At 46.8% G+C, this 17,217-nt stretch overlaps 1 protein-coding gene across 4 annotated transcripts in view; it reads left to right on the forward strand.

Moving 5' to 3' along the window:
• The window catches only part of RAPGEF1 (Rap guanine nucleotide exchange factor 1), a 146,994-nt gene that overhangs the window by 69,688 nt on the left and 60,089 nt on the right, over nucleotides 1-17,217 (forward strand). For 3 of the 4 annotated variants that reach the window (XM_068552132.1, XM_068552129.1, XM_068552130.1), the window contains exons 2-5: nucleotides 7,001-7,140; nucleotides 7,772-7,885; nucleotides 12,397-12,575; nucleotides 16,758-16,914. In XM_068552132.1, coding sequence (XP_068408233.1) covers nucleotides 7,001-7,140; nucleotides 7,772-7,885; nucleotides 12,397-12,575; nucleotides 16,758-16,914 — 590 coding nt within the window. The remainder of the gene's footprint in view (nucleotides 1-7,000; nucleotides 7,141-7,771; nucleotides 7,886-12,396; nucleotides 12,576-16,757; nucleotides 16,915-17,217) is intronic. The other variant, XM_068552131.1, reaches the window with a different exon arrangement.

Below are 17,217 nucleotides of genomic sequence, written 5' to 3' on the forward strand. Positions count from 1 at the left end.
GGAAATGGTGTGGATGAAGGAAGCGGAAGTGTGCAACCAGAGCTCGTGCGCGGATGAGCGGGAGTCCTTCCAGTGCCCAGCTCTGCGCCCTGCACGCCGTCGGTACGAAGAATGAGCGGCCGCCGTGTCTCCCAAGGAACTGCCTCAGAGTGTTATCCACCCTGACCCTGACTTTGTGGTCCCTTGTATGGTTGATATGTAGAGACTCCCCCCATCCAAGGCGAAATTAAGCCCTGACAGAAACCACTGCTAAGTTGGGATCCCAGCTGCTGCTACAAATGACGTCTGAAAGGCCAGTTGATGTGTACATTTGTCAGCACCAAGCAGAGATCGTTGTTAAGCCTGGCCAAGGGGCAAATTGAAAATTTAAGAATGAAATATTGAACACCTGGCAGACTACTTGGAAGAAACTGGTTTGGCTTTGGTGTGTTTTGGGTTTTGGTTGAGACGTGATTTTGTGAGCAGGCTACGTGCCTCTCCTCCAGCCCGTTCTCTCTCCCTCTGGGTAGAGAAGGCCGTTCAGCTGACAGCCTGTCTGCAGCCTGTGAGGGCTGCCCAGGAGAGTGCTGCTCTTGGCAACATCGCGGCCATCTCTACAGAAATTGATTGTGAGGTCAGGTAAGCTGTCCTCCTCTGGCAGAAATGACTGGCAGATTGGTCATTGGGAGTTCCAGACCCTCCTTGGTATAAATGCCGTACTAAGTGGCGGCTGAGGGTTCTTCTTAAGTTCCATCCATGAGCTTTGAAGTTGTTCTGGCAGATTTGATAGAACACAGTAAGATACACCAATTTATAGCATTTCCATGGGAAGGAGGGCTTTTGTTTCCTTTGTTTAGGTATGGCCCTATCGAAAAGTGTGCAAGTCTGGCAAGCCCAGGTGTTGGGAGAGCAGCTGGGACCCAACCTTGCCCTTGGGGCTGCAGAGTGGCACAGACCCTTTGGAGAGTCATCTGGCAACATCCATGGAATGAGATGTGGTGTGTACTCTGTAGCCCAGCGGTTCTAGTCACAGAAAGCTCTTGCATGTGCTCCAGAAGGCAAGTATGAGAAGGTCCATCGCCGTGTTGTTTGTAAAAGCAAAAACGCTGAAAATGACCCAGTATTCACTGGCAGGGAGGGGGTAAGTAAAACTGCTATATGTGGAACTTCACAGCACTGAAAACAAAAGCACTTATATGCACTTCACCTGGCCAAACGTCAGACCTACCACTAAGTGAAAAAGCAAGAACATAGGAATATTTACAATGAAATTCCATTTAAGTTAACTTCACAAACCTATACATTAAACTATACTTATAGATATAGACTAGGACAAAATGTAAGGGATGAGGGACTTCCCTGGTGGCGCAGTGGTTAAGAATCCGCCTGCCAATGCAGGGGACACGGGTTCGAGCCCTGGTCCGGGAAGATCCCACATGCCGCGTAGCAGCTAAGCCTATGCGCCACAAATACTGAGCCTGCACTCTAGAGCCCGTGAGCCACAACTGCTGAGCCCGTGTGCCACAACTACCGAGCCTGTGCGCTCTAGAGCCCGTGAGCCACAACTACTGAAGCCCGTGGGCCACAACTACCGAGCCTGTGCGCTCTAGAGCCCGTGAGCCACAACTACTGAAGCCCGTGGGCCACAACTACCGAGCCTGTGCGCTCTAGAGCCCGTGAGCCACAACTACTGAAGCCCGTGGGCCACAACTACTGAGCCTGCGCTCTAGAGCCCGTGTTCCTCAGTTACTTAGCCCGCGTGCCAAAACTACCGAGCCTGCGCCCTAGAGCCTGTGAACCACAACTACTGAGCCTGTGCTCTAGAGCCCGTGAGCCATAACTACTGAGCCCGCGCTCTACAGCCCATGAGCCACAACTACTGAGCCCACGTGCCACAACTACTGAGCCTGCGCTCTAGAGCCTGCACGCCACAACTACTGAGCCCGTGCTCCAGAGCCCGTGCGCCACAACTACTGAGCCCACGTGCCACAACTACTGAGCCTGTGCTCTAGAGCCCGCGAGCCATAACTACTGAAGCCTGCGCACCTAGAGCCCGTGCTCCGCAACAAGAGAAGCCACTGCAGTGAGAAGCCCGTGCACCGCAACGAAGAGTAGACCCTGCTCGCTGTAACTAGAGAAAGCCCCTGCGCATCAACAAAGACCCAACGCAGCCATAAATAAATAAATAAATAAATAAATAAATAAATAAATAAATAAATAAATAAATTTTTTTTAAAAAGAAGGGATGATAAGCACAAAAATCAAAATCACAGTTACCCATCGTGGGGAAGAAAGATATGATTATGACGGAGCATGCGGTGGCAGCAGTGAGATTGCTAACGTTCTGCTTCTAGAGCCGTGCTGTCCAGTACGGCAGCCACCAGTCTCGTGTGGCTGTTTAATTACATTTCAATAAAAAGTCAGTTTCTCGGTCACACTAGCACATTTCAAGTGCTTAATAGCCTCCAGTGGCGGCCACGTTGGGTAGTGCAGATATTCTATCATTGCTCACGGTTCTCTTTGATAGTCTGGGCTGGTGGATGCATGGATTTGATGAATTCTCTGTACGTTGTACATGTGTACGTATGAAATCTTTCAAAATTTTGTTTTAATTTCAGTACTGGAAAATATCTAAACACATACATTTACAACTTCCCAAGTGAAAAGTCAGAGAGTGGTCATTGAAGTCACCTGAAACTCTGCAGTAGTGTGAGAGCATCTCTTTAGCATTGCCCTCTACCCAAGATGATTGATACACATGAGGAATGTGAGAAGAGGGGCAGGAAGTGTGTGTGTGTGGGGGGGTACTGTTGGCAAGATTACCCCAACATAGCTGCCACCTTTGCTTCCTTCCACTCTGCTGTCACTGGTCGTTATAGTGCTTTATCAGCACTGAAATGCATAGTTTGAGTGACCTTGCAAGTCTCCTGAAACCTGTGTTGAAATCTGTGTTGCTAAGCTGTTGTTTCAAGGAAAAGGTGACAAGCAGCCTCCAAGTCAAAATCTGCCCTAGTTAGTGCTGTCCTTGATTTCCAGGCTTGAGGAGGTTGGCTGTCATTACAAAGAACCTGCTTCCTCCACTTGATTTATCACATCTTGTGCTAGAGCTGGCTGCTTTGAGGCTGTTAAATACTACAAGGAGAGAGATTTATTGGTAGATATAACACTTTCTTTAAATGCTGATGTGGATTCCCAGCTGTGCCCCAAGACAGACCAGAGTCTCAGGCTGTGCTTGGCAAAGCAGAGGTTGAGAGAGGACGTTGTGATATATTTCCTGGGCTCTGTTTGCTCTCAGGTGGAGGTGTCCTTACTTGATCCCTGGGTCATGATCAGGGGTTTTGGGGAGCCCGCATACCTTGTTTGCCTACCCTAGTTCTACCCTGGTCATGATGGCAGAGATGTGAATCTGGGCAGTCCCTCAGCCCCCTGCCTACCCATATAGCAACTCGGGGCAGCAGACCAGAGGAGGCAGAAGTTGGCTCGCCCAGCCCATGTCTCTGAACATTTTTGACCACCAAAGAAACCGTGCATCCTGCCTTTACTTCCCCATTTGTGTCTGCTTTTCTTGCCCCGCTTTCAGTCTTGCTTGCCAGGGGGGAAGTCACACCCTAACATCTGACTTGGGAACCTGTCTGGTGAGGGATGTGCTGAGGCCAGCATCCGAAGGAGGAGGATGGGGGCAGCAATAAGGGCAATATGGAAGGAGGCACCAGAGAGGGGCACAGATGAACTTCTGGTCAGGACTAAAGGAAGAGGAGAGGGGCATGTGTAAGGCCCGCAGTTCCTCGGGATCGTGGGTCAGATGTTCAGTGCTGCAGAGTATACTGATTCAGATCTGTTAGCAGTTGGGAAATAAGAATTCAAAGTTTGGTCAGACTTGCTACCCATCCAAATCATATAGTTAGGTTGATTAGCTCCCTGTATTGAGCAGGTACCGTGTGCCCAGCACATGGCTGAGTACCTCACCACGTCGTCCACAGGCAGCATCTCATTTAACCTACGTCACATCAGCCGTTTCTAGAACAATGTTATCAGCCCCATTTTCCAGACAAAGAGACTTAGACTTGGAGAGGTGCCGCTGAAGTCTGTTAACTCAAACAGACTGACTGCAAAGCTCACCCTCTTAATTACCACATGAATTATTACACTGGTCACATCATTTCGAAGTATAAAGAAGGAAGTATAAACTGTACATGGGGCCCACCCTGCTTGGGTGGGGAAGGGGAAGGAGGGGAGCTGGAGCAATCAAGCCATCCCAGTTTACCTGCTTTGAATCCCAGGGGTGATGCAGCGTTTGAGGACTGGTGCTGAGAGCCCCTCCGACCCTGCGCTGAGCCGTTCCAGGTGAGGAGAGAGGTGCCTGAGCTTCCTGTGGACTTGTGTCCACACTGGGGCTCTAAGAAGGGCTTTCTGCAGTTCTGGCCAGCAGACAGACAGACAGCTGTGAGGCTGTGTTTGGTTTGACTCCACTTGTGAACGAAGGTCAGACCCTGGCTTTTTCTCTTTGGTCCAGAGTGCAGTGGGTTCCTAGATAATTGCAAAGGGCAGATCATTTATCTGATCCTGCCTGCCACCTGGAAGGTCTTTGACAAAAGAATTGAACTTTGGCCCTATTAAGTCATATGCAACACTAATAGACACAGTGACATGTGCCTGTAATACAAGATGCTGTGTCATTTATTTGGAAGGTTTTTTGTTTTTTGTTTTTTTAGTACTTAATTGCTGGGAAAATTGAAAGGGAGTGTAATTTTTATTTTAAAGATACAGATAGGGGACTTCCCTGGTGGTGCAGTAGTTAAGAATCCGCCTGCCAATGCAGGGGACATGGGTTTGAGCCCTGGTCCGGGAAGATCCACATGTCGCGGAGCAACTAGGCCCGTGAGCCACAACTGCTGAGCCCACACTCCACAACTACTGAGCCCACGCACTGCAACTCCTGAAGCCCGCGTGCTGCAACTGCGGAAGCCCACACGCCTAGAGCCCGTGCTCCACAACAAGAGAAGCCACCGCAATGAGAAGCCCGCGCACCACAACGAAGAGTAGGCCCCGCTCACCACAACTAGAGAAAGCCTGCGCGCAGCAACGAAGACGCAACGCAGCCGAAAAAAAAGTACAGATACTTCTTTTTCCATTGCATAGGATCACGTTCTCCCTAATTTTCAACCAATTTCAAGTATTTCCTGTGAATTTCTGACATTACCTAAAGAAGCAGTCCTTTTCGTGGGTTTTTTTTTTTTTTTTTGGCTGCATTGGGTCTCTGCTGCTGTGCATGGGACTACTCTTCGTTGTGGTGCACGGGCTTCTCATTGCGGTGGCTTCTCTTGTTGTGGAGCGTGGGCTCTAGGTGCGTGGGCTTCAGTAGTTGTGGCACACAGGCTTCAGTAGTTGTGGCTCGAGGGCTCTAGAGTGCAGGCTCAGTAGCTGTGGCGCACGGGCTTAGTTGCTCCGCAGCATGTGGGGTCTTCCCAGACCAGGGCTCGAACCCGTGTCCCCTGCAGTGGCAGGCGGATTCTTAACTGCTGCACCACCAGGGAAGCCCTCGTGGGGTATTTTTTCATTGGTTGATTTGTTCATTTGTTGAATTAATGTTTCCTGAGCATCTTCTATGGGCCAGGTACCATGTTAGCACTGGAGATGCAGGCTTGAACAAGGCAGGTACAGCCTTCAGCGAGTTTGCATTCTTGTGAGGAGATGAACACATAAGTAAATAATTTAATAAGGTGGTTTCAAACACTGGAAAGTGCTGTGGTAAATGGCGGGTGGTAAATGAAGGAAGGCTGCTCATTGGGTTAGTTTTTTTTAACAGCTTCATTGAGATATAATTCACATACATGACTCCTTTAAAGTGTAGAATTCAAGTTTTTCTTTTGTAGTAATTCACTGGGTTGTATAATCATCACCAGATTCTAATTTTAGAACACTTTTATCCCCCACCAAAAAAAACCTCTTACTCACTAGCAGCCCCTCTCCGTCCCTCTCCGCTCTCTTCAGTCTTAGGCAACCATTAATCTACTTTCTGTCTCTATAGATTTGCCTGTTCTGGACGTTTCAGATACATGGAGTCATACACTGTGTGGCCTTTGTGACTGGCCTCTTTCACTTAGCATAATGTTTTCAAGATTCATCCACGGTATAGCATATCAGTACTTCACTTAAGTGTAATTTTATGCCTAAGTATTTTATTCTTGTTGATGATTGTGAATGGAAGCTTTTTAGACATTCGTTTTGAATGTTCCTTGCTAATGTATAGAAATACTGATTTTTGTATATGATCTTGCATATGATTTTGTATATCATCTTGTATCCTGTGAGCCCACTAAATTTGTTTATTAGTACTAGTAGTTTCTTAGTGGATTGCTTGGGATTTTTCATATACAGGATTATGTCATCTACAAACAGAGATAGTTTTATATCTTCCTTTCCAATCTGGTTGGCTTTTATTGGAGTAAGAGAGTACAAAATTGAATAACAGTAGTAAGAACGGACACCCTCATCTTGTTCCTGACCTTGGCGATAAACCACTTAGTGTTTCACTGTGTCCCCGAGGGTTTCAAACACCTTAGTTCTGTTTCAGTCTCCACTGCCAGCTCTGAGGCCTTACCCATGTCACTTGTTGCAGTTCCCTAAACCAGAAGACGTGAAGGTTGATTCAAAAGGGCCTTCCTTTCCAGTTCTTACATCCAGCACTTCTGTGATTCTACTTTGGTATTCTTTCGTCTTAGTCAGTTCCCTTGGACATTGGTTAGATCATCAGACAAACTCTATAAGGTCACTTGGAAATATTTGCACGTTCGTTTTCCAAACCCATTTTGACTGCGTTCAACCTAGACTAGATGGAAATGGCAAACATTGAAACATGCAAGCAGAGATGTTTAATGGATCCATATTTCCTTTTCTTTGTAACCCTGAACAGCTAGGGGGAGAGATTTGTTTGAGAACGATGCTCACTTCCACAGAAGGTCAAAGAACCACAGCTTCTTCCCACTCTACCTCTAAAAATCATTACCTTCTTTGTTTTCAGACTCTCAGCGTTCTCATCTCTCCTCCTTCACCATGAAGCTGATGGACAAATTCCACTCACCCAAAATCAAGAGAACGCCATCGAAGAAGGGAAAACCAGCTGAGGTGTCTGTGAAGATTCCAGAGAAGCCTGTGAACAAAGTAAGCTGACTCTCTAGGTGTTTCTCCTGGCCTTCACCTGCTTTGAGCAGTGAGTTTGTGCTGTTTTTTAAGTTTATTCCCTGGGGATTGAACTTTCAGTACAGAACCACCTATTCCATAGCATTCCATGGTTCCAGGCGGAGCCTTCAGTGTCCCTGTGAAATATGAACCTTTAGGTTGGTGAGTGTTTCTCCTGTTAATCAGAGTCAAGCTTGGTTGGCTAGAACAGTTCTTTTCCAGCTGTGTCATCCTCTGGGCATTTAAAACAGCTCAGCTCGTCATGTTCACACTCCAGGGTGCTGCCTCTGCCCCAGAGAGGCCCACATTGCCCACACATTCTCTCTCTCTCTCTCTCTCTCTCTCTCTCTCTCACACACACACACACACACACACACACACACACACGGAAATTTGTGATGTCCAGAACATCCATCATTCGGCTTTAGGGCCCATGCTCTGAAACTTGCTAAACCCTTGAAACCCAGCCAAAGATGTCCTCAAACACCAGTAACCTCAGCAGGGCCAGTCAAGCCAGATGTGTTGGAACAGCTGTTGGTTTTCATCAACCCCTCCCTTCAGCCTAAAACGGCCATTTCAAGCTCTGTAGGAATCCAGGTTTCCTCTCTTCCAGGAGGCAACAGACAGATTTCTACCAGAGGGCTACCCTATCCCCTTGGATCTGGAGCAGCAGGCAGTAGCATTTATGTCCACCAGTGCTGTGGCTTCCAGGTCTCAAAGGCAGAAGGTCAGTGTGATGTTAAGAACAATTGGGTTTGCCTTGCCTTCTACTGCAGAATCCTGGCCCATGGTTTTGGGGATGGAAAAAAAATCTATTGCAATATCATTGTGTTCAGCTGGGTGGCAACTGTGGGCTTAATTGTTCAGGAGACAGTCCAAGGAGCCTTGGATAAATGTAAGAGTTTATCCAAGCCCCCATGGCCTTTGGAGAGAGCTCAGTACTCCATGGCGAAAGCTCCGGGATTTTTGGGATTGGTTTGGGTGTGCTGCTTGGGTCCAACGGGTTCGGGGGAAGCGGGTGAGTCTCATCTCTTAAGACCAGCTGTTCTTTCCTTGAGTTGCTAAGATGATCTGGATAGTTGAGAAAAGGAAGGGCATCTAAAGTGTAAGGTACTCCGTTAACTATCTCCCGAGACTCGTGAGTGTGATGATACTGTGCAGAACCAGCGCTGTCAGAGCCAGGGACACCTTTTGTGCCGCTAACATGTACCAAGCCTTTTCTTAGCCCCATGCTATGTGCTTTACACTCGTTCTCTCACTTAATTCTCATTATAACCCTGGGAGGTGGAAACTTATCTTGCAGAAAAGGAAACTGGGACTATGGAGATATTAAACGTTTGGGCAAAGTCACACAAAGAGTGGTGACACTTGAGATTTGAACACAGGCCATCTGACATCAAGTCGAAACTCTCTCGATGCTACAGTTACTCTTTATGAAAGTCAATTTCTTTTTTAATATCTAACAAATCTAATGTTAGCTCCCACACGTAACTGAACATAAAAACAAAATTAAACTCAGCAGTGTAAAATAAAGACAAGCCTCACAGATAAGTAGATTCTGAACCCTTCGGTGACTGTCCACAGCGTAGTTTGTAGAACTGTTGTCACAGCTGTCAATTTAATGCCACTAGCAAACACTACCCTGTTATGTAAACACATAACTCTTGAATTTTGCAGTGCATCTACTTTTGTTTTTATGTTGACCAGCAGAATATCTTAAAAGTCTAGTTAAAAGTGGAGAAAGTAAAGGTTTTAAGTCCAAAGTCTTTGTTGAGTAATCGTTTTTCCTGCCCCATCTGTTAAGAAAAAGAGGCTAGAGAGCAAGAATGAAATATACGGTGTTTGCCAGATTGATCTAAATTCCAGATTGAAGAAGAGTAATAAAGTGGAAGATTTGGTCTGTACCGCAATTATTTTTTATTGCAATCTGTTTAGCAGCCCCTTGGAACTGGGTTTTATATTAAACGCCAAGAAGAGTGCCACTTGTCATCTGACACTAGTCCAGGCGGCCCGGAGTGAAATGATTTACTAACCACTGTGTTTTGCTAGTGAACTCTGATAAGGAACTGTTTCAGCCGCTCACTTCTTGGAACTTTTCCCCCTTTCTTCATCACTCCAAGAGAGGTCATAGGGGAAATTTGATGCTAAAGTACCCTTTCCTTAGTGGGGGTTTCTGCAAACTCCAGGGGACATTTGGCAATGTCTGGAGACATTTTTGGTTGTCACAACTAGGAGACTGAAGCAGGTGCTACTGGCATCTGTTGGCTGGAGGCCAGGGATGCTGGTAAACATCGTACAATACAGAGGACAGCAACCCTGCCTCACCCCACCCCACAAAGGATTTTCGGTCCTAAAATGTCAGTGCCATGGCTGAGAAACTCTGTTCTCTGGGAAGGAGCTATAGATGTGATCTTCGCCCAAGGAAGAGTGTTACCCTGGTTTCTGGTCATTGCCCTTTAAGAAGGGTTGAATTACTGTGCTCTGCCCCAGGTCACCTGCATGAGTCAAAGTGAGTGTAAACCCATGGTGGGGGCCCACCGTCAGAACAGGAAGTGTTGGGGAATCTGCCAGGGTGTGTGAACTTAGCTGACTCTGTCATTTGCCATCATCCTTAATTATTACTTACTAGCTGTCTTACGACTTAGTATTTCCATATATATTCTCATTTTTCCCAGGTTATTACATGGGAAATTGCAACTCAGGTAGACAGAAATAGATTTGGATCCATCTACAACTTACTGCAGGTCTCTCTTTGCCCGGGCCCTATCCTGGGTGATTTCACGCACCGTCTTACTTACTCCTCACCTTGACCATGTGCACAAGCTTTCACTCTTCCCGGTATACAGAGAGTGTGGGCTCTGGCCCAAGTTTTCTTAATCAAAATCTCTTTCTCCCTTAATTTTATGAAGTACTTCCATATGCATTCTCACCCAGCCCCCGACACGAACCTCTTTAGATCACCCAGGGCAGGCATTATTCTCCCCATTTTGCAGATGAGGAGCCTGAAGCCCAGCAGTGCCTTTGGATCGAGGCCCTTCCCCAGCACCGCTGGCCTCATGTAGTTTCCAGGTTTGTTTGCGCCAGTGGTGGCATCTAACCCCTGACGCAGGAGCCGGTGTGCAGGTGGATGCAGCTGCCTCTCTGAGGCCTCGGCCTCAGGTTCCCTGTTCCTGGGGGTGTTCGGTCTGGGTGTCTCGTTGTAAACTCTTCCCACTGCTGGCTGTGTTTTGCGAGAAGCCATAGTTTAACAGCTGATGGGCTAGGGGAATGCACAGCGTTCAGAGGCCATTAATTCTGGGAGTGGAATTTTCTGGAGAGTTAATGGATGAAACCTGACTCTGCTAGGTTGTCGGCTCCTTTATTAGGAGCCCAGGGCAGCCCGGCTCTTCAGTGGCTCATTTGATCTCTCTGCAAATGACAGGAGAGTTCTCTTTTTTTCCGTGAAGTGCCTTGCCGCTTTTGGACGGCTCCCATCTCCAGATTAGCCCCTTTTCTCCCTAGCAAACCTCGTGACACATTTTCTTAAAATGTTTCCTGCTTCCTGCCCACGTTTTGTCTCTGCTGGCTCCTGATGTGCTGAGATGGCAGTGCTGGAGCCATAGTCCTCTTGCTCAGCTGGCCAGAGCGGTCTTAGTCACATTTGATGTCTGCAAGGCACCATGAGTTCCTTCATGCTGAGGTTCCTCTCAGCCCCGTGTAGGCCATGGTGAAACAGAGCACTCTGGGCCACGAGGTGGAGAAGCAAGTGCCTGGCTCTTGGAAACAGACAGTAAATAAACAAACGTGTCAGGTAGTGAGAAGAGAAAAATAAGTGACGGCAAAGAGGCCACAGTGATGGGGATGGGGAAGGGGTGTTTTTTTCCTCCCTTGGAGAAATGTATCATGGTGGTCTACAGAATACCTTTTGGGAAGTACCCCCATTGAGAGAAATTAAATCGGGTTTTTGAAAGTTGTCTGACGAAAGGAGGTAATTACTTCTTGATTCCATTTATTTGTTTTTCCTTTGATATTCCCATGAACTCCACTATTGAGATTTTTTATTTAAAATGACATTCCTCATTATTTTAAAAGAGCTGGTGTTCAGAATCATAATCACTTTTTATTGTGTATCACTTTTTTATATATTTATATAGTTTTAAATCTACTTTTCCTAGAAATTATCTTCTTGTTCTCGGTGGTTTTTATTTGAATGTTCTCTGGACCTCACAGAGCCCACAGGTGGCAGTTTTCCTCATATGTACCACTCTTAATTTGCCCTGGACATGTAATCGATTCTACTTGAGTAGATTATGCATTTTTGGATTTATCCATTTTATAGATTATTCTTCATCTCCCTTTCCCTGCCAGCCAGCTGGGACCTGGGTTGTTGACATTAGGGTCAGTATAAGGAGAGGTTGGAGAAGGAAACCAAAGGGGTGTGTTTACCCACTGTCTGTGGATTCAAGGTATCCCACAGTCAAGGAGAAGAGATTTGGGTGTGGGAATGTGAGTGCTGGGAAGTACAGGGCTCTGTGTTTTATTTTCCTCCTGGGCGGGCTTTCCTCAGGGGCAGAGGGACCCTGCGTGCTGTTAGCACACGCTGCAGGAGTAGTGACTGAATCATTGCCATCTGTCCAGCTTCTTCACCTTTTCACCCCAGCACATCCCGCCCCTTCTAACCCTAGGGTTTCCAGGTCCTTTGGGGGAGCCGTATCATTTCATTGAGAGGGGCTGCGTCTTTGGTCAAATGTAGGAATCTAGTGAAGAGTCCTGGGGGAGTGGGTTTTGAGCACTAATGCCTCTGACCAGTCTTACACAGCCCCTAGGACCTTGAAAGGCCTGGGGTTTCTTGATTTGATTTACTGGATAGATATACACGTTGGGACTTAACTGTTGGTTCTGTAAGCATCCTGCAGCCATCAGCAAATTAGTCCTCACTACACTTACTGAGATTAATGGTGATATCTCAGTGTGGTTGAGGCAGAGACCCCAGGGCAAATCTGTCTCTGTCCGGGAAGGGAATTAGGAATATCTGAACAACCTTTCTCAGTCAGCCCCTTCTTCTTCCTTCAAGTCTAGCCTCTGTATCCTGATTGCAATCCTTAGAAAAACAATTTGGCTTGCTTTCTGCAGCAAGAAGCCTTTTCCATTGGTGTCAATCTCAAACTAGTTTGCAGGAAATTTTATTTTATTTATTTATTTTAAAATTGCTCCCTTTAATCTCTCTCCTCCCTCCTTATGCTTAACATTTCCTTTCAGAACCTGAGCTGGCTGGAAGAGAAAGAGAAGGAAGTTGTCAGTGCCTTGCGCTACTTTAAGACCATTGTGGACAAAATGGCTATTGATAAGAAGGTACTGGAGATGCTTCCAGGGTCTGCCAGCAAGGTGCTGGAGGCCATCTTACCCCTGGTGCAGAGCGACCCTCGAATTCAACACAGGTGAGTTGCTCTGGGCTGTGTCAGAGCAGTGGAGGCCTAGTGGCACCTTGGTTCGGGGGCATTTCACACTCAGTGTTTCTAGGACCAGTGAGGAATGCCAGGAGGAAAAGGAGCCCTCCCACGCCCTGCCCCCACCCCTACCCCATGGCTATCACTTGGTATTCTTCCAAGGTTGAGGTCATTGTTACTCATGAGGCCTCAACACTGAGGAAGATCGCCACCATTGCTAGGGGTGTATCCACAGCGTAAGTCTGTGGTTATTTTTTCGTACTAGCTAGCTCATTGGCAATAATCGCATTGATTTGGACACATTTTTCCCAGTACCCTATGTTAACCATAGTTTATTATGACATTAAATCCTGCCAATATCTAACCTATTGGAGACCTTGGCTGCTTAGATTATTAGGCCAAAAGAGGTAGAGAAGAATCCCATTAGAGCATGGATTAGTGAAACATTTAATTGTATCAAGCCAGGTCCTCGCAAATAGCACCTGGATTCGTTGGAAGCCAGGTATGGAATTGTAGTCAGCTTTTGTGGGGTAATGCTTTTATTGCTAGAGTTCGTTTTCCTCTGAAAGGTTAGTGAGCGGCTTGCCCCTATGTTTGTTGTTAAATACAGAAAGGAAAGCAGTATTAAAAGTAATCTTCAGTGAGAGCCTATCAGGAGCTTCTTCTTGAGAGGCTGTCAGATGCCTGCTGGCTTTGTTTTTCTTCCCTGGTACCTGTTCAGGATAAACATCTCTCTGTTTCAGTTCCTCAAGATGATTTAGTGTCCTTGTAGCCCCATGAGGCTAAGCTTTTGTGAACTGCTTTCAGAACTTGACAGAGAAGTGCATAGTTTTCTTCTTCTGGGAGATAAAACAGTATCTTTATTTCCAGGAAGCTCTCTGCCCTGGAGCTTCTGCTGACCCCTGTAGATGGTGGTCTTTTGGCTGGAAGCGCACTGAGGCCACTTGGCGGGGAAGGATAAGCCGTTGGTAGGGCTTTGCTCTGCTCTGTCTTCACTTGCCAGGCCAGGCTGCTGTCATGTGCAAGAGGCCTCTGAGGGAGCGAGTCCCTCTGGGGCCTTGTTCAGTTGCTCCATATGGAGGACTCTGTGAGACCAAGCACCATGCTTTTCCAGTAGGTAGCCCAGTGCCCAGCTCGTAGACAGGCCCGGTGCTGTTCTCCTTTGAGGGAACGTGCTTAACAGTATGCTGGGTCTCAGACGCACAGGTAGCTTTTATGAAATGCTCTCATACACTTCTTCTCATGGGATGGGCCTACCGTGGGAGAGTTAAGATCTGAGAAAATCAACTCCCCCACTGTATGACAGTGCTGATTTGATGGTACCAAGTGGGAGCTCTGTTGGACTTTGAAGGAGGGAGAGTTACAGGAGAGTTGCACTTCCTGGGGGAGGATATGCTGCAGCTGCGCCTGCAGGAAGGGCAGGATTTGGGTGGGCAGTGGGGGCAGGAGAAGGGGAAGAGCAGAGGAGCTGAGGCCAGCGGGCACAGTGTGCCCGGCAGGGACGAGACCCGCAGTCCTGTGAGCAGAGTGTGATCACACCAGGGCGCCGACGGGCGGCGCTGTGGGAGATGAGGGCGCATCCCCTCACGTGCCAGGCCTCTTTGGGAGAGTCCAGGACAGTCACCTTCACTGAGCCCTGTAACAGCGTTGACGGGGCGCTGCTGCTAGGACTGTCGCTTCCTGCAGTGTCAGCCAGCAACTCTGCTTGCGAAGTTACTTTCTAGACGTGCAGGCTCTGGAAGAATTGACCAAGTAATAGGACAATGGTGTGGGGCATTTTTTGTCCGTGGGGAGGTTTTGTAATTACTTTATAGTTGACAAAACAAAATGACTTACTGTCTATAACAGTTTCCTAGAGGGGAAAAGAGAAATGCCTGGGTGTGGCCATAAGGAATAATGATTTCTTTTTTTTTCTTTGTAGTCCTTTGGCTAATACCATTTAAGGGATTTTTTCGTCCTGAAATTCTTCCAAAGCCCGTTGATGATACTTTATTGATCTCCCTGAGATGATCTGAAATGCTCCTCATATGTTTCTTTTAGCTTCCTTCCATCATCTCATCCTCCTGTGCATTTGTTAGCTGGGAGGATGTTTTCCTGCCTCTTCTCTGTGGGTTGGGCCCTAGCGGGTAGGCTCTTCGCCACGCTCCCCTAGGTTCCGAGGGCAGTGGTGACGGGCCTGTGAACAGGCGGCTGGCTGTTCAGTGTGGGCAATGAATGGAGGCTTTTCCTGACGGTGGAACATTCAGAGATGTTTGAGAGCAGGATCCCTGCTTGCCCTCAGTGCAGACAGCTTTGCTCCATTTCAGAAACAGACCAACGACTGGTCCACTGGACATTTTTATGGTACAAGACCCTCCTTCCTTTTTTAATGTCCTTCCCATGACATTAAGACACAGGAATATTCTTCTTGCAAGCTCACAGTGTGAAGGGTGGACACAATTACCAACATTTTTAGGTGCTTTCAGGGAAATGTTAACATCCAGTGCAGGTAGGAATTAAGTATCATGTAAAAGTGACCCCTCCCACCTCTTTCATTTAATTATCGCGGGCGGGAGGCCACAGTCTTTGTTTCAAGAGGCCTAGCCTGGCCTTGCCAGGGAGGAGGAGCAGAGCTGCTAGAAGCACGCCCCCCTTCAGGACGACGCCATCTATGGTCCGGCCCCCCCCCCCCCCCCCCCCCCCCCCGGCAGGTCTACAAGTTTTGTTTTATTCTCTCAGTCCTCCTTCCGAAGAGAATAGGTCTGACACCGAACACTTTTCATTTGTATCATCCTCTAAAGCAGCCAGACCCTGGCTTTCTTGTGGCTCCTTTTGTAAAGTTTTCTTGTTTGTAATGGGGCTTGAGGAGCTGCTTTCATTCTTTCTGACTCTTCTTTCCTCTGCCTGAACATGCACGGAGCCGAGTGAATGGCTAAGTGGAGACTTCAGACCTCCTGGAAATTCTCTTCCTCCTTACCTGATTCTGAAGAGCTTCTCATTAGAGCATTGTTTGGTTCAGGCTTCTTTTTTTTTTTAAATGTCTTTGTTTTTAGAACCTGTTTTAATCATATCTTACAATATTATATATTTTTCTCAAAATTATATCTTTGGGGAAAAAGTATATCTTTGGCTCCTAAATGTCTGCCTCATTCTTTTTTTTTTTTTTTTTTAGTGGAGGAGGTAGCATCCCACAAATTTTCTACATTTTTGCTCTACCTCTGTTGTAATACAAATATTTAAAATGGAAAAATAATCCTTTCCATAAATCCTAGGGAAAATTATCTTTAGTTGTTTAAAAATATGTGGAAGATATAAAACTTCTTCATTTTGGCCTCCACTCTACAATCGTTGGGGCCTCCAGGTGTGCTCAGGGCTTCTGTTTTGAGTTCTTGGCATCACGGTGAAGTTAGTACCTCCGCCCCCCCACCTACCGTCACCACAGGTCACCTCGCCTCTGACTTGTCCTCCTTAAAATACTCCTCATTAGTGCGTTCCTCTGACAGCTCAGCCATGGTTTATTGCAGGCAATGGTGAAGCTGAGCCCATGTTAGAAGGAATTCTAGTAAATTTCAGATCTCTTTGAGCTCATGTTTAAAGACTGTTCCTTGGGACTTCCCTGGCAGTCCAGTGGTTAAGGCTCCGCGCTTCCACGGCAGAGGGTGCAGGTTCGATCCCTGGTCAGGGAACTAAGATCCAAAAAAAATTTTTTAATAAAAATAAAGGCTGTTCCTTTAAAGGATCCTGCCTGCTAAAATTCCACAAACCTGTTGACTCCTTGTGACGCAATATAACATGAATTTTTATCTAATTCAGAACAAGAAGTGTACAACAGTCTGACCTACTAGGAGGAGAGGAAGATGAGGCACTCCTTGAGAGATGTTATCAGAATCTCATGGGATGTGAAGTTTGAAAAAGCATATTAAGTATCATGGTGGAATTTTTCTACATTATATATGAGAAATGAAAAAAAATTTGTAACAGACTGGAAGATAAAGCTCCACAAAATCTTCATTGGACGTAAGGAAATAGATTCAGGGAGGAAAAGTTTATTAAAAGGAGGTGCAGATCTTATAGAAGGAAGGATTGAGAAACCCTAGTCACTGAGAAACTAGTTCTCTGCTAAACAGATGATGTAAAGTGATGGTCATGCTTTAGATTTTTAATATTCTTTTAAAAATCTTCTCCTACCTCTAGCTCAGCCCTCTCCTCCTGCTATAGCCGAGTGTACCAAAGTCTCGCCAACCTCATTCGTTGGTCTGACCAAGTGATGCTAGAAGGTGTGAACTCAGAAGATAAAGAGATGGTGACAACTGTGAAGGGGGTCATCAAAGCCGTGCTGGACGGAGTGAAGGTACGTGCAGGTTCCAGACGGTCCTCATCAGGGACTTGGAGCACCCTCCCTGCTGGGTGTTTGTCCCATGAGAACTTGTTCCTAAACTTTGTACATTAGAGTGAACGTCTTCCAGTGTTTCTGCTGTTGGATGCTGCTCTGTCCCACAGCTGTTTCTCTGTGGTACAAATGACTCTTACAGGAATATAACCTTTGGAGTACTCGTCCTGATAGTTAGAAAAGCTGCCAGAAGCAGTCAGCCTTTACTGGGCCTTGTATTAAATCTACAGGTAGTCTTTATACTACAGCTCTGGCTGTGCACGC

This window comes from Eschrichtius robustus, chromosome 10 (genome assembly GCF_028021215.1).
Source record: "Eschrichtius robustus isolate mEscRob2 chromosome 10, mEscRob2.pri, whole genome shotgun sequence".
NCBI lineage: Eukaryota > Metazoa > Chordata > Mammalia > Artiodactyla > Eschrichtiidae > Eschrichtius > Eschrichtius robustus.